Source organism: Lemur catta, chromosome 3 (genome assembly GCF_020740605.2).
Source record: "Lemur catta isolate mLemCat1 chromosome 3, mLemCat1.pri, whole genome shotgun sequence".
In the NCBI taxonomy this organism is placed as follows: domain Eukaryota; kingdom Metazoa; phylum Chordata; class Mammalia; order Primates; family Lemuridae; genus Lemur; species Lemur catta.
In genome coordinates this window covers 46,832,732-46,850,711 of record NC_059130.1, presented here as the reverse complement: position 1 = coordinate 46,850,711, position 17,980 = coordinate 46,832,732, and the positions used below count along the sequence as shown (strand labels likewise).

Genomic DNA, 17,980 nt, shown 5'->3' with positions numbered 1-17,980 from the left:
ACCACTTTTAATTGGGACCCATTAACAAAAGGACAGCAGTAATCAATTTGGTAAAATAGATGAACAGATTTATAGTACCTTTTAAAGCTTCCGTTTCTATGTCTACTAATGGCTTCCCCACATAGGCAGTATCATCTAGATTATAATAGAGCTTTTTAATGACTCCATCATAGCGACTAGTGATGGTAACAGAAGCTTTATCACTTTGTACTTCACAGATGCTATCAAACTGAGACACTGTATCTCCCACTTTTACATACCTAAAAGAAAAGGAGACAAGACATATTTACATAAACAATCATAAATACAGATTATCTAAATGATGTAAATACCATACTGAGGTAGATCAATAAACAACTAGCCTAGCATTTACTTCCACATGTTGTACAAAGAAATGTTTTAGAAAAAACTATAATGAATTCCAGAGTCTCTTAGATGTATCTACAAGCAATAATAAAAATTTTAAGCCATTCATAATCTACAAACCAAAAATTTAATTAAAGTTTCAGGTTTTCTGCCTGACCCATCTATAGGGAAAAAAAAGTCCTAAAGATGTATTTTTAAAGTGGCATTTCTATTTATTCTCTTATATTACCCTTTGCCAATCTTTAAGGGATGCCATTATTATTACAATTAAATTTAAAAATTTATGTCCTCAATAAACATCCTTTATAATTTCCTAAATTTTAGGTAGGAGTTCCCTCAGTTTTGCTTTTTAGAATTATTTAGTTATTTTAGCCTTTCTTCCTTGAATTTAAGTCCCTCTATGCCCTCAATAATTTTAGGTATACAAGGCTTTTCTAAGTAGTCTCAGCAAACAGGACAGGAGGAATGGGACCAAACATAATATACTACATGTAATTTTGATAATAATACCCATCTTTTTTTTTCTTTTTTTAGGAGTCAGTGTCTTGCTATGTTGCCCAAGCTAGAGTGCAGTGGCACAATCATAGTTCACTGCAACCTCAAACACCTGGGCTCGAGTGATCCTCCTGCCTAAGCCTCCCAATCAGCTGGGACTACAGGTACGTGTCACTACGCCTGGCTAATCTTCCTTCCCACTTTTTATAGAAATGAGGTCTCGCTGTTGCTCAGGCTGGTCTCGAACTCCTGAGCTCACGTGATCCTCTCACCTTGGCCTCCCAGAGAGCTAGGATTATAGGCCTGAACCACAGCACCCAGCCTCATTTTTAATTATTAATTGTTATGGGTATATAATACTTGTATACATTTATAGGGTACATGTGATGTTTTGATACAGGCATACAATGTGAATTAATCAAATCAGAGTAATTGAGGTATTCATCACCTTGGAGATTTATCATTTCTTTTTGTTAGGAACATTCCAATTCCACTCTTTTAGTTATTTTTAAGTATACTCTACCTCATTGTTGATTATAACCACTTTGTTGTGCTATCAAACATTGTTCATTCTATCTCACTATCTAACTATATTTTGCATCCTTTAACCACCCCAACCTTATCCCCTTCTCTATGCTACCCTTCCCAGCCTTTGGTAACCATCACTCTACTCTGTGTCTTCATGAGATCAATTGTTTTTGTATTTAGTTCCTACATATGAGGGAGACCATGTGAGATTTGTCTTTCTGTGCTTGGCTTATTTCACTTAACATAATGGTTCTCTAGTTCCATCCATATTATTGCAAATGGCAGGATTTCATTCCTTTTTATGGCTATATAATACTTTATTGCATATTTCTTTCTTTTAATTTTTTGGGATAGATTCTCACTTTGTCACCTGGGCTAGAGCGAAGTGGTATTATCATAGCTCACCATAACCTCAAACTCCTGGGCTCAAGCGATCTTCCTGCCTTAGCCTCCCAGGAAGCTGGGAATATAGGCGTGGGCCACCACACCCAACTAATGTTTTCTAGCCGTCCTCCCAAAGTGCTAGGATTACAGGCGTGAGCCACTGTGTCTGGCCCTTGTATAAGAAATATCTATTCAAATCCTCCACCCATTTTTTAATCAGATTGATTTTTTTCCTATCAGTTGTTAGAGCTGCTTATGTATTCCAGTTATTGATCCCTTGTCAGATGGGTAGTTTGCAAACATTTTCGCCCATTCTGTGGGTTGTCTCTTCACTTTGTTGACTGCTTCCTTTGTTGTGCAGAAGCTTTTTAGCTTGATGTGATCCCATATAGCCAATTTTGCCTTGATTGCTTGTGCTTTGCAGGTGTTACTCAAGAAGTCCTTGCTCAGACCAATGTCCTGAAGTATTTCTGCAATGTTTTCTTTTAGCAGTTTCATAGTTTCAGGTCTTAGATTTAAATCTTTTTTTTTTTTTCTTTTGAAACAGCAACTCACTCTGTTGGCCCAGCTAGAGTGCAATGGCATCACCCATAGTTCACTGTAAACTCAAACTCCTGGGCTCAAGTAACCCTCCTGCCTCAGCCTCCTGAGTAGCTGGGACTATAGGCACGTGCCACAATGCCTGGCTAATTTTTCTATTTTTTTTTTTTTTTTTTGAGACAGAGTCTCGCTTTGTCGCCCAGGCTAGAGTGAGTGCCGTGGCATCAGCCTAGCTCACAGCAACCTCAAACTCCTGGGCTTAAGCGATCCTACTGCCTCAGCCTCCCGAGTAGCTGGGACTACAGGCATGTGCCACCATGCCCGGCTAATTTTTTCTATATAGATTTTTAGCTGTCCAAATCATTTCTTTCTATTTTTGGTAGAGACGGGGTCTCACTCTTGCTCAGGCTGGTCTCGAACTCCTGACCTCGAGCGATCCACCCGCCTCGGCCTCCCAGAGTGCTAGGATTACAGGCGTGAGCCACCGCGCCCGGCCAATTTTTCTATTTTTATTAGAGATGGAGTCTTGCTCTTGCTCATGCTGGTTTCAAACTACTGAACTCAAGCAGTCCTCCTGCTTTGGCCTCCCAGAGTGCTAGGATGATAGGCGTGAACCACCATACCCAGGCTTAAATCTTTTTTTTTTTTTTTGAAACAGAGTCTCGCTCTGTTGCCCGGGCTAGAGTGAGTGCTGTGGCGTCAGCCTAGCTCACAGCAACCTCAAACTCCTGGGCTTAAGCGATCCTACTGCCTCAGCCTCCCCAGTAGCTGGGACTACAGGCATGCGCCACCATGCCCGGCTAATTTTTTCTATATATATATTTTAGTTGGCCAGATAATTTCTTTCTATATTTTAGTAGAGATGGGGTCTCGCTCTTGCTGAGACTGGTCTCGAACTCCTGACCTCGAGCAATCCACCCGCCTCGGCCTCCCAGAGTGCTAGGATTACAGGCGTGAGCCACCGCGCCTGGCCCAGGCTTAAATCTTTTATTTGATAAATATTTTACCAAATTTTGACTTGACTTTTATATATGGCAAGAGATCAGGGTCTAGTTCAATTCTTCTGCATGTGGATATCCAGTTTTCCCAACACCATTTATTGAAGAGACTGTTCTTTCCCAATTGTATGTTCTTGGCAACTTTGTTGAAGAGAAATTCACTACAGATGTGTGGATTTATTTCTGGGTTCTATAATCTGTTCCATTGGTCTATGTGTCTGTTTTTATGCCAGTACCATGCTGTTTTGATTACTACAGCTCTGCAGTGTAATTTGAAGTCAGTTAATGTGATTCCACCAGTTTTGTTCTTTTTGCTCAGGATGGCTTTGGCTATTGTGGGTCTTTTGTGGTTCCATATAAATTTTAGGATTATTTTTTGTATTTCTGTGAAAAATGTCATTGGTATTTTGATTGGGATTGCACTGAATCTCTAGATTGCTTTAGGTAGCATGGACATTTTAACAATATTGATTCTTCCAATCCAGTAGCATGGAATATCTTTCCATTTCTTTTGTCTTCTTCAATTTTTTTCATCAATGTTTTATAGTTTTCATTATAGAGATCTTTCACTACTTTGGTTAAGTTTATTCCTAGATATTTTATTTGTGATTATAAATGGGATTATTTTCTGGATTTCTTTTTCAGATTTTTTATTGTTGACATATAGAAATGATACTGATTTTTGTATGTTGATTTTGTATCCTATAACTTTACTGAATTTATCAGTTCTAATAGTTTTTTGGTGGAATCTTTAGGTTTCTCTAGATATAAGAGCTTATCTTCTACAAAATAGGATCATTTGACTTTTTCTTTTCCAATTTGGAAGATCTTTATTTCTTTCTCTTGTCTGATTTCTCTAGCTAGAGCTTCCAGTACTATGTTGAGTAACAGTGGTGAGAGTGGGCATCCTTGTTTTGTTCCAATCTTAAAGAAAAGGCTTTCAGTTTTTCCCCATTCAGTATGACTAACTGTGTGGCTGTCAAATATAGCTTTCATGTTGAGGTAAGTTCCTTCTATACCCAGTTTTTTGAAAGTTTTTATCATGAAGGGATGTTAGATTTTATCAAGTGCTTTTTCAGCATCAGTTTAAATGGTCATATGGTTTTCGTCCTTTGTTCTGTTGATATGATGTATCACATTGATTGTTTTGCATATGTTGAACTATTCTTGCATTTCTGGAATGAATCCCACTTGATCATGATAGTCTTTTCAATGTGTTGTTGAATTCAGTTTGCTAGTATTTTGTTGAGGATTTTTGCATCTATGTTCCTCAGAGATATTGGCATATAGTTTTCTTTTTTTGTTGTGTCTTTGTCTGGTTTTGGTATCAGGGTGATGTAGGCCTCATAGAAGGAGTTTGGGAGTCTTCCTTGCTCCTTGATTTTTTGGAATAGTTTAAGTAGGATTGGTATTATTTCTTCTTTGAATGCTTAGTAGAATTTAGCAGTGAAGCCATTAGGTCCTGGGCTTTTCATTAATGGGAGACTTTTTATTACTACTTCTAACTTGTTACTTGCTATTGGTTTATTCTGGTTTTGGATTTCTTCCTGGTTCAGTTTTGGTAGGTTGCATGTGTGTAGGAATTTATCTATTTCTTCAAAATTTTCTAATTTATTGGCATATAATTACTCATAGTACTCTCTAATGATCCTTTGAATTTCTGCAGTTATCAGTTGTAATGTCTGCTTTTTCATCTCTGATTTAGTTGAGTCTTCTCTCTTTTTTTCTTAGTCTGGCTAGCGGTGTGTCAATTATGTTTATCTTTTAAAAAAAACCAACTTTTTGTTTTGTTCATCTTTTACATTTTTTGGTTTCTCCTCTCATCTTTATTATTTCTTTTCTTCTACTTATTTTGGATTTGGTATGATCTTGTTTTTCTAGTTCTTTAAGATACATTGTTAGGTGGTTTATTTGAAGTTTTTCTACTCATTTGATGTAGGCATTTATTGCTATAAACTTTTCTCTTAGTACTGCTTTTATTGTATTCCATAAGTTTTGTTATGTTGTGTTCTCATTTTTATTTGTTTTGAGAAAGTTTTAAATTTCTTTCTTAATCTCTTCATTGACCCACTGGTAATTCAAGAGCATGTGGTTTAATTTCCATGTGTTTGTATAGTTTCCAATGTTCCCCTTGTTATTGACTTCTAGTTTTTATTCCCTCATGGTCAGAGAAAATACTTGATATGATTTCAATTTTTTTTTAAATTTTTTAAGACTTGTTTTGTGGCTTAACATATGGTCTATCCTTGAGAATGATTCATGAGCTAAGGAGAACTTGTATTCTGCAGCTATTGGAGGATATGTTCTGTAAATATCTATTAGGTCCTTTTGGTCTATAGCACAGATTAAGTCCAATGTTTCTTCGTTGATTTTCTTTCTGGATGATCTGTCCAATGCTGAAAGTAGCGTGTTGACATCTTCCATGAGTATTGTATTGGGGTATACCTCTCTCTTTAGCTTTATGTATCTGGGTGCTCCAATGTTGAGTGCATATATTTAGAACTTATATTCTCTTGCTGAATAGACTTTTTGTCTCTTGTCTTAAAAACTGTTTTTATCTGATAGAAATATAGCTATTCTGCAGGCTGGGCATGGTGGCTCACGCCTGTAATCCTAGCACTCTGGGAGGCGGAGGCAGGCAGATCGTTTGGGCTCAGGAGTTCAAGACCAGCCTGAGCAAGAGCGAGACCCTGTCTCTACTAAAAAAAAAAATAGAAAGAAATTAGTTGGACAACTAAAAATATGTAGAAAAAATTAGCCAGGCATGGTGGTGCATGCCTGTAGTCCCAGCTACTCGGGAGGCTGAGGCAGGAGGATTGCTTGAGCTCGGGAGTTTGAGGTTGCTGTGAGCTAGGCTGACGCCACAGCATTCTAGCCCAGGCAACAGAGCGAGACTCTGTCTCAAAAAAAAATAATAAATAAATAAGAATAAATGAGGTTTTATTGACCCTTACATAAAACACATTAACTTCTGTTAAATTATGCTTCCTTATGAATTTCTACCTCAGGCTCCATTTTATAGAACAGAATTCTGCTCTTTTACATTTTACCAAAAGCAACAACTTTAGTTATTTGTAGATATTAAGTTAGAGAAAAAACACACAGAATTCAAGAAAGCTCATAATATTTCTCAAAGAACTTCTGGTCTTTCAGATCAAATGACCTGTTTCTCATTAAAAGAGATATTAGAATTTCATTAGGAATGAAATGATTTCCTCTTCCAAGATCCTTAAACCCCATACTAAGTATAGGACTGGTTTCATGGAATACAATTTTTCCATGGATGGGGTTGGGAGGTGGGGCAGAGAGATGTGTCAGTCTCACAGCACAGGGGTTGGGGACCGCAGCATTAAGAGACAGAGAAGTCTCTATAGAAACCAAGTGAGTTACAGGTAGGACAGCTAATAAGTTTCAGGGTGAGACTCTTCTGATTTGAAGTCCATTGCTTTTTCCACAATCCAACAATGTAACTAGAGACATGACTATAGGTTATGTTTATGTTATTACAGTTCCCTTCAACTTACAAAGCAATAATGATAAGAAGTGCAGGAAAACAATGTTCAGGTAGCTGAATCAGACTTTTAAAAGGATCTTTAACAGTATGAAACTATGGTGGAAAAGAATCTATTTACTCATCTTAACTGCTACTTCTAAATACTTCTAAAACTTAGTTCAGTCCCCAGAGGTGTTTTTTTTTTCTTCTAGAAGGTGAAAGAAAGAAAAGGGGTAGAGGATGACTAAGGCAGTATAGATAGACAGTTTTTAATTTTTGTTTTAGGCCCTTTTTTTTGATAATTTTTTAAGGTTCAAAACTTTTTTGATTTGTGCCTTTTGGTACAATATTTTAACCTTTTCTAAACATAAAAGCAAACTGCGTCAGGTAATGGTGAGTCAACATACTTACATTCTTACTGAAGTCATTTTCAGTATGGTAAAGAGAAGTTAGACTACCTGATGGTTTTTAAATAATTTGGAAGGATATTGTGAATTCATACATCAAATGTTTTTAAAAACACATCTCGTGTCAATTTTTCATCTTTCAAAGGTTAGTTTCTCTCTCTCTCTCTCTCTCTCTTTTAAGAGATGAGGTTTCACTTATGTTGTCCAGGTTGGAGTGCAGTGGCTCAATCATAGCTCATTGCAACCTTGAACTCCTGAGCTCAAGCAATACTCTTGCCACAGCCTCCAAGTAGCTGAGGACTACAGGCAAGCATCACCACACCCAGCTAATTTTTTTATTTTTTGTACAGACAGGTTCTCACTATGTTGCCCAGGCTGATCTTGAACTCCTGACCCTAAGCAATCCTCAGGCCTTCCAAAGTGCTGGAAGTATAGGCATGAGACACCACACCCAGCCAATTTCTACTTTTTAGCTAAAATTAGAGGTGAATAATAAAAGAATTTTTTTTTAAAAGGGAAAAATATTTTTAATAAATCTCAAATAAAATTCCTTGATATATGATAAATTTCAGCATATTGTCAACAGAAAGTAATTCTACCTTATTGCTTTAAAAAAAAGCATTATATTTTATACAAAGAAGTTTCCCAATTTAAATTGATTCTTACTTATTTGTATTCAAATTATTTTTATATTTACTTAAATTTTTTTTCAGATTAACTTACCATTCTTTAACAGTTACTTCTCTAATCCCTTCTCCAATGTCTGACAGTTTGAACTGAACAACTTGTCCATGTAGGGCTTTAAAGACAAAGAGAAATGATTTCATTAAAAATGTAATGTATTACCAACAAATGCTTTTACATCTAAAATTAGAAAATGTTCACAAAGGCAGAAATCGTTCCACCTTACAGACAGAAAAACATCATTTTATAATTTTTTTTTTTTTTTTTTGAGACAGAGTCTCACTTTGTTGCCGGGGCTAGAGTGAGTGCCGTGGTGTCAGCCTAGCTCACAGCAACCTCAAACTCCTGGGCTCAAGCAATCCTCCTGCCTCAGCCTCCCGAGTAGCTGGGGCTACAGGCATGCGCCACCATGCCCGGCTAATTTTTTCTATATATATTTTTAGTTGTCCATATAATTTTTTTATCTGTATTCTTAGTAGAGACGGGGTCTTGCTCAGGCTGGTCTTGAACTCCTGACCTCGAGCAATCCACTCTCCTCGGCCTCCCAGAGTGCTAGGATTACAGGCGTGAGCCACCGTGCCCGGCCTCATTTTATAATTTTTAAAAGCATAACCATTATTCATAAACATCAAAGTTTTAAATAAATTATTCCACAGACCTACTGACACTGCCACAGAATTTACATTTTCCAACTTCCAAAATAATGCCTTTTACAGGACAATAGAAAGCCCTACTAACAAATTAATTGAGATTTTGAAACAATAATAGTGAACAGAAAATGAAACAAAGATATCATACAAAGAGAGACCCAGCTGGATCTTTGTTTTGTTATGAAACTACAATAACCATAAACAGATTGCCCTCAGATCTCTTGACTTCATGTAACTATTATCATTCTTAGTGGCTAAAAATCACGCACTTCTATGTCTAAAGGATTTGATGGAAAAATCTTATTTGCCCAAACTATGTTTTGCCAACTTATCCCTAAGTCTTCCCTTTCCTCTTTCCATTTTCTGCCCCTTTTCAAATTTCTACTCGCCCCCTCCCCCCACACTCCTTTTTATAGAGATAAGGTCTCAAACTCCTGGCCCCAAGCAATCTTCCAGCCTTGGCCTCCCAAAGTGCTGGGATTACAGGCATGAGCCATCATGCCTGACCAATATCCATTCTTAAGCAAAGTGGAATCACTTATCGTCAAAGATATTGACTTAAAAAAATTTTTTAAGGCTTTTGATACTTAATGCCAAACTACTTTGCAGAAAGGTGCCAGTTTATACTCTCAGCAGCAATCTGTAAGAGGCCCAACTTACTTGAGAGGAAATAAGAGGAAATAACTCCATGTCCAAAATGTATTTTGTATTTCTTTACTACTTACTTAAACGCTTCATATTTATTAAAGAAAATTTTATAACCTTAAGCAGTTTAAAGATGGAGGAGCACTCTTGAATAGGTTCAGAGTAATTTGTTAACCTGGAAAAGTGAGAGGGTCCATAGGTGCTATTGACCAGAAATATTTCTCTTTTAGAAACAATTACCACCCAGTATCATTATCATCAAAGTGTTATAAAAGGGGGATAGAAGCTGAGCACGGTGGTACACACCTATAGTCTCAGCTACTCAGGAAGCTAAGGCAGAAGTATCACTTGAGCCCAGGAGTATGAGGCTGCTGTGCACTATTGTCGTGCCTGTGAACAGCCACTATACCCCAGCCTGGGCAACATAGTGAGACCCTACGTCTATAAAAAATTTTAAAAATTAGCCAGGTGTGGTGGAGCATGCCTCTAGTGCCAGTTACTCAGGAGGCTGAGGCAGTAGGATTGCTTGAGCCCAGGAGTTCGAGAATGCAGTGAACTATGATGGTGCCACTGCACTCCAGCCTGGGCAACAGAGCAGGACCCTATCTCCCAAACAAAGAAAAGAAAATGTGATAGTGCCCAGCATGGTTAAAGAATGACAAACATTTCTGTGTGGCTAAAGATAGGGTTTTTGGCAAGAATTTAGTCCAGATTTTAAAAGGTTTTGTATGCCATGCTGAAGTATTTGGACTTTATCCTAATGGTGATGAGGAGCCAGTGGTAAATTAATATGGTCATAAATTCTTTGCAGCTGCTGCCATCAAGAAGTAGAGGCTATTTTACAACTTCTGAAAGCTATACTGGCCTGTGACTTGCTTTGACTGGTAGAATATAGCAGAAGTGAAGCTGTGCAAATTCAGTTTCTACATTCTCCCTTTTGGAATGCTGCCCTAAGATCCCCAAGTAAGGAAGCTGATTTAGTCTACTGGAGAGTGAGAGGCCATGTGGAGGAAAAATGAGATGCCCCAGCCAAAAACCAGCACCAATTGTCACACCTATGAATGAGAGCATCCTGAGACCTTCCAGCCCAAAAGATCCTCTGGCTGAATACAGCCACGTTCATGAGCCCAGGTGAAACCTGCAGAGGAACCAGGATTGATTATAACCTGAGAAATAATCAATCACTGTTGCTTTAAGCCACTAAGTTGTGGGGGTGGTTTGTTATTCAGCAATAATTAACTGATACGGAGTCCTATCCACAATATCAGATCTGTGACTTTAGGTCTGTAATTTTAGAAAAAAATCTCTCTGGCAGGTGGATGAGTTTGGGGAAGGGATGGTAGAGGCAAAACAAGGCAGGGAAAGCAGGTTACTGTGGGCAAGAAATTAAGTATGGGTTTTATATGTTTATAAATTTTTCAAAGCTGAAAAGGAGAAGACAGAGTTAAGAAATATATAAGATGTAAAATTAATAGGTTTTGGTAATTAGTTTGATGTAAGACAAGAGTCAGGATGACTTCAAGTTTCTAGCTTAACTATTTACTGAGTTAGGGAATACAGGAAGAAGAGGTTTATAGGAATATAGGAAGGAGAGATTTGTAGAAGACTGAGTTTGGGGAGTTTGAATTATAGAATTATATGTGGGAACACAGGCACATGCCACCACATCCAGCTAATTTTTTCTATTTTTAGTAGAGATGATGTCTTGCTTTTACTCAGGCTAGTCTCAAACTCCTAAGCTCAAGTGATCCTCCTGCTTTGGCCTCCCAGAGTGGTAGGATTATAAGCATGAGCCACTGCACCCAGCCGACATATTCTAATTTATTTAATCCTCCCAAGTATAAGGATCTTTGTTTTGTTTTCTGATATATCTCAAGCACTTAGAGCAGTGCCTTGGCACACAGCAGGTAATCAGTAAATATTTGTGTTGAATTCTCACAATACAATGAGTTAAATACTAAGATTACTCTCATTTTCCAGATGATGAAACTGAGAGAAATTAAGTAACTTGCTCAAAGTTACACCACTAGTAATTGGTAAACCAGGAGCCCAAGTAGCCTGGAGTTGGTAGATCCAAGAACCCAAAGTTCATGATAAATGTTTAAAGACTGGAGCAGGAAATAGGAGTTTCTGCTTCAATGGCCTCTATTTTCTCTGGGAAGTAACAAAAGAAGATCAACTTTAAAGAATAGAAATTTAAAAAAAAGTGAAGATAAGGTTTACATATCTTAGGCTGTTGTGGAAGTTGACATATAGAAAGTATGGAAGCCTAACTGAACTCAAGGGTGGGGACTGCCTGGAATTCTCCTATTTTTCATTGTCAGCACAGACTAAGACTTCTGAGGGAAAAGTAAGTAAATGGTAAAAGCCAGGGAACTTTCTAGTTAGGAGCACATCAGGCTAGTTTCAACACGCCATCTTAACATGACAGATGAAGTGTATCACCCAACAAACAATACTACAGTGAGTATAAGGACACAAAAATACTTCTATTAAATCAATAATTTACCTTGACTCAAGAGTCATATCAATGCTGACTATTGCACTCAGATGAATAGTCTAAAGAATAGATGACCTAGCACAAACCATCCCCAACATTACAGAGACACAGTATTAAGGAAAGTATGTGAAAGGTGGGGTGAGAAAAAAGAAGATGGGAAATGCACAGATGTGGGGAGAGTGAGTGGGGAGGGTCAGGCTAGAGATACAAGGTCAACTTTGTTTTTTACTTTAAAGTCTTCAATCAGGCAGTTCTGCCCATGGACTGGCCAGGAGCAGGACACACCCCAAAAAAGTAAAAAAATTTTAAAAAAGTCTTCAATCAATTACTGAAAAAAAAAATTACTGAATAAAATACAAAATATTATCTTATATATGCTATTTTGAGATCATACTTACCAGCAGTTGTTTTCAACAAGTGATGTGGATGGCTATACTTGAATGAAGGATAACCGAAGAAACACACATGATTTGGCTTCAAAACATGAACATTACTACATTTTTGAAAATATCGAACACAAATCTACAGATGAGAAAAAAGTAAATCCATTTATAAATGGTCTTAATAACTTATCTCTTTAAGTTTTTTCAATTCTATTCTAAAAGTAGAACAATCAGTATCACAAGTTAAATACAAAATTACCTAGGCAAAAGCCAGAGTACTTGGCTACAGTGACAATCAATTTTATGAAGACTGGTTATTTTCTAAATTATTTTTGTCTAAGCAATCAAAGGAACTCAAACTCTAGCACACAGAAAACATTTTGTTGGTCTTTTGTTTAGTAATATTATATCCTTAGGTTTAGAGTTATTAATAGGATTATGATCCTTGTCTAAACTTCCTTCTGAAAGAAATTTTAACAATATATTCTGTATAAATATATCAGCTTATAGATATACTTAAGTCATTAGACTTCCTGAAATAAAACCACCACAGTGTTCTAAAGTAATAGTTAGCATGTAAAGACACTGAAAAAATGCACAAAGTACCTGAGAATACATCTTTGAAATTTTTTAATATAAGGGGAAGATAATCACTTTTACTTTTTTAAAAAAATTACGTCATTTACATTAGTGTGATTAGCTCTTAAAATTTAAAAGTTATGTTATAATACACATTATATATGGTAGTCATGTTTTAATACATATCTATAGACAAAAATTTTGTTATTTTTTGTTGATAGTGACTAATATAAAATAAAAGTTTGGTTTAGTGACAGGAACAATACATTTAAATTCTTAAGTGATTTTTCACTTTAGTTTCCAAACTGTTACTAATTTCTGAAGGCAAAGAAAAACTGAAGATCTCTTTCCTAAAATACGAATAATCTTAAATCATGCATCTTAGCTATACTTTAAAGAGATCATCCTAGGCTGTGCACAGTGGCTCACTCCTGTAATCCTAGTACTTTGGGAGGCCAAGGTGGGAGGATGGCTTGAGCCCAGCAGTTCGAGACCAGCCTGGGCAATAGCAAGACCCCTGTCTCTACAAAAAATAAACAAAAAAATTAAGCTGGGCCTTGCATCATAAGTATATAAAATAAAAGAGTAGAATTGCACTTTTAAGGCAGAGGAAATAGCACATATAAAGGTACTGCAGCAGGAATTTGCTTGGCATGTCTTCTGGGACAGTGAGCAGGTTGATTTATTTGGCTTGATCAAATGTATAAAAAAGCAGTGGAAATAGCTCAAGGACAAAATTGTTGATGATTATAATGTCAGGATAAGGAGTTTGAACTCATACATTCTGGGTTATTGAAGAAAAGGATTGGAAAATTAATCTAGTTTATTGAATAGATTACAAGCAAAGTCTGGAAAGGAAAGAAGTCAAGAAACTATTACAGTTATTCCCCCTCACCCCCTGTATCTGCAGGTGATATGTTCAAAGATCCCCAGTAGATGCCTGAAACCTCAGATAGTATTGAACCCTATATATACTATGTTTTTGCCTATACATACATACCTATGATAAAGTTTAATTTATAAATTAGGCACAGTTAGATTAACAATAACTAATAATAAAATATTAATAAAACAATTATAACAATATATTGTAATAAAAGGTATGTGAATGTGGTCTCTCACTCAAAATATCTTATTATACTGTATTCACCTATTTTCAGACTGTGGTTGACCACGGGTGACTGTGACTGTGGATAAGGGGGGAATACTGTACAGTCCATGAGACACAAAACAACAGGCTCCTGACTGAGGTATTTAACAGCAGAAAAAGAAAAAAAGCAAACAAAGTGCAATAGGCATTATGTGATTACAGCCATGAAGAGGCTAAAAACATTGTGAAATTGCTGAATAGATGGATTAAAAGAAACAGAAAGGAGAAAAAAAAATTTCAAGCTAGAATTCAAAAATAATTTTCTAGGAACAGACTAGGAAATTAGCATAAAGCTTTAAACTTCCAATTTTAAAAGGCATGCTTATAGAATTACCAGTTTTATATATTTTATAGTTGAGGCAATTCTGAATTCACCTATGAACAATATTTAAAGACATCTAATTCTATGGGGACTATTTGTATCAATCTGCCTAAGGCGATCCCAAGTTACCCCTAGTTATTAAGGTAACTATTAATAACACCACTTTCACTCTCCAATATATCCGGTTTGGACAATTATACATATGGCCTAACTACTAACTCAATGATTTAACTAAAATAAGTCTTTCCTTGATTTTTAAACATAATTGAATATCTACAACCAGAGTACAAAAACACAAAGGGAGATGAAATGGTTTAGCAGATTAGCATACGGAAAAAAATAATTCAACAGGAAGTTGTTGAGTGCTCAAGTCAGACATTGTGCTGGACTCAAAAATTCAAAGCTAAATAAGATGCAGAATATGACTACATTCAAGGTTGTAAATTTAAACTGCTTATGCTTTACTACAGGAGGACAGACACAATAGAAAAATGCAGCATGACATAGTTAAGTCAATCAAGAGTCAAATGCATGATGTCCTAGGGAAGTGTAAAACACAATATAAGGTCATCTAAATAATTTACTATAGGTGGTAAGAGCTCTTCTTGGGGAAACTTTTTATAAAAGATGAAAAAACAGACTGATTCTCATTGAGTCATTCAACAAATATATGAGTACCTACAATGTGCCAGGCACTTGGGATTATATAAAGAACAAAATGGATGCAATTCTTTCTCTTATGGAATGTAGAGTCCGGTGAAAGATAAGGACAAGTAAACAGCTGATTATATCACAGTGCAGTAATGGGGGATGGAATGAAGAGTCTGGTGAAAGATAAGGACAAGTAAACAGGTGATTATAACACAGTGTTATAACGAGGGAAGTAGAGTATGTTAAGGGAACCGAAAGGAAGGGAACCTACCTGGAAAAAGTTATGTCGAAGTGAGTAAGACCTGAGGCATGAGTAGGAGTAATCCAGGGGATGAGGTGTGTTGCCCATAAGGCCATAGGGGAGTGAGGCAAGAATCTTTAAAGCAGAGGAAATACATGTGCAAAGGTCTGGAGTTGAGAGACAGAACAATGTATGTGCAATTAACTTAAGTTGTTCAATAGAGTTCTAGTGTGGTTTGGTGTGGAGTAAGGGTGGGAGGTGTCAGAGTCGGGGTTAGCATGGGTGGGTTTTAGAAAGAAATGAAGCCTGAGAGATTGGAACAGTTCAGAACATAAATTGCCTCATAGTTATCTGAATTTTGGACATTTTGCTGAGGAAAGTTTTAAGCAAGAAAATGACATCAAATGTGTCTTATTATATTACCCTGGCTACACTATGTAGAATGGGTTGGAAAGGCACAAGATTAGAGGCAGAAAGTCCAATTAGGAAGGACCAGCACACATACAGTTGAGGGCAGGGTGGAAAAATAGTGACCAGATTTCTTCAGAGAGTTACAGGCTAGAATCAAGAGAAACAGGTTTGAGGGTTCAGTTCTGGACCTTAGAGAGTCTAACGTGCTTTGAGGCCTAATGGCAGACACCTGCAGTGGCCATGTAACACAGTTGTAGCCAGTGAGTCTGGCTCGCTCCACCCCTCCTCCTTCCTGCCTTGAACATAGAATAAGAAGTCGTAGCAGCCTTCTCGTGACCAGGAGGGAAAGGTCAAATGAGCTGCTAGGAAAATGACTACACTGATAATGATGAGCCACTTAATTGATGCCAGCTGCCAATGTTCTGTATGCATAAATACTTAATTTCCTATTTATTGGTTGGGTTTTTATTACTTGCAGCTGAAAAACACCTCATATACATACAACTGGAGATTTGCAGGACAGAAGACTATATGGCTCTGGAGTAGACCTGGTTGGGAACTTTGGTTACCAGCACAGTTGGTAACTAACTCTAAAAAGTGGATGAGATAACCCAGGAAGTGGGAAAAGTGCAGAGGGCCAAAGTCAGAGTCCTTAGAAACAGCAACATTTGAAAGTGGGGTAGGGAAAAAAGATATTGGGATGAAGTGGCTAAAGGTGTAGGAAGAAAAATATTGGGAAGCTGGTATCACAAAAGGCAAGGATGGAGAACTCTCCAAAGAAGAGGCCAATACCTGGTAAGGTGCAGCTGGGAAGAGCCCTCGTCTTCTGGTTACCTCCTCCTTATCCTTCACAAATCTCAGGTTCTACAGTATCCTCTGGGAACTCCTCTCTGACCCCGAAAGCCCACCATAGGTGTCCACTCCTATGTATTCCTGTAGCTCTAGACACTTGTCCTATCATAGCACTACCCATGCTGGGTTGTAATTGCTTAATATCTATCTGTCTCCCTCTCCCCTGTCCTCCACCACAAAGTTGTAAGCTCTGAGAGGGAAGGGATGATGTTTGTCTTCTTCACATTTGCATCCTCAGTGCCTAACATAGTACTTGGTACACAGCAGGCACTTCAAAGGTTTTGTAAGATCAAGGGTCCACCAAGGCAGGAACATGTAGGGAAAGGAGGGTCCACTCCTATGTATTCCTGTAGCTCTAGACACTTGTCCTATCATAGCACTACCCATGCTGGGTTGTAATTGCTTAATATCTATCTGTCTCCCTCTCCCCTGTCCTCCACCACAAAGTTGTAAGCTCTGAGAGGGAAGGGATGATGTTTGTCTTCTTCACATTTGCATCCTCAGTGCCTAACATAGTACTTGGTACACAGCAGGCACTTCAAAGGTTTTGTAAGATCAAGGGTCCACCAAGGCAGGAACATGTAGGGAAAGGAGGGGTGGGGTGGAGGGTATAGGAAGAAAAACTCTAAGCAAAGAAGATGAAACAGTATCATTACCGGGACGTGTCAGTGCTTGGTGCTGAAAAGACTGTGAGAAAGAGGGGGAAGTGCAGGGAAGATGGTGGCGTCATAGCTTTGGTGATAAAAGGGGTGGAATACGTGGTGCAAACAGAGAGAAATATAGGCCAAAAGACTAAAAAAGCATCTCGGTTCCAAAGAGGCAAGAACTCACGGCGATATACTTTGGCTGAACGGTCTCTTCTTCTAGACTGTAAATTCCCTGGGGGTAAGGGTCGTATTTATTACCAGTGTCTGCCACACCGTGGGTGCTCAATAAATGCCGACTGAATACACCTCTGTATCCCGCGCGCCTATCACAACGCCCGGCACCTAGAAGGTGCTCGATGAAAAGGCTTGCAGGCGAGAGGCCAGCTGGGCTTCAGGTGCAGAAGGAGCAGGAGGGCGACCGAGCCGCCGCAGAAGCGCGCCCAGGTAAGGGGAAGGAGTGGGTCTCCGCTCCAGACACGTCGGCTCGGCACCTTCTCTGCCCTGTATTTTGCATGCATCCCTCCACCTCTCCATGACGCGTGGCACTCGGAGGAGAAAGTAACACACCGCTCCTGGATGACTCCGGGCAAATCACTCCTTCCTGGCCTCGGATCCGCCCAAACTTGCTTACCAGCTGCCCAGCAGTGCGGCTCCAGGTCCTCAGCGCACAAGCTGCAGCCATCTTTCCCCGGAAAGGCCTCTGCGCCGCAGATGCGGGAGACGCCTCGGCCGGCGGCCTATCGGGAGACGGGAAAGGCGCCGCCCCCTGAGCGGCCAATGGGGAGCGGGGACGAGCCTCCCACCCTCAGCCACCCGCGGCGGGGGCCGGCGCCCGAACCCACTGCGGCGACGGGGCTGGGCGGGCTCTGTTGTGTAAACACACGTGCGCCAACGACAATTTTTTTAATCTCCGTAATGGAGGAAGTAGAGTGGGTTAAAGGAACAAAGGAAGGACATTTACCTGGAGAAAGTTACCTGTGGGATGAGTAGGAATCATTCGCCCTTCTTAATCTTATGTAGTAACCGCCTTGATTACAGAAATTGGAACATTTCT

The 17,980-nt window shown here is 38.5% G+C and overlaps 1 protein-coding gene across 3 annotated transcripts in view; it reads right to left on the bottom strand.

The window, feature by feature from the left end:
• Window positions 1–17,633, bottom strand: part of DBT (dihydrolipoamide branched chain transacylase E2) — a 43,630-nt gene extending 25,997 nt beyond the window's left edge. For 2 of the 3 annotated variants that reach the window (XM_045547445.1, XM_045547446.1), the window contains exons 1-4: window positions 17,558–17,633; window positions 12,089–12,212; window positions 7,935–8,010; window positions 79–260 (exon numbers count right to left, since the gene is read on the bottom strand). In XM_045547445.1, the coding sequence (XP_045403401.1) occupies window positions 79–260; window positions 7,935–8,010; window positions 12,089–12,212; window positions 17,558–17,608 (433 nt within the window). In that variant the 5' untranslated portion in view covers window positions 17,609–17,633. The remainder of the gene's footprint in view (window positions 1–78; window positions 261–7,934; window positions 8,011–12,088; window positions 12,213–17,557) is intronic. The other variant, XM_045547447.1, reaches the window with a different exon arrangement.
• Between the last annotated feature and the right edge of the window lie 347 nt (window positions 17,634–17,980).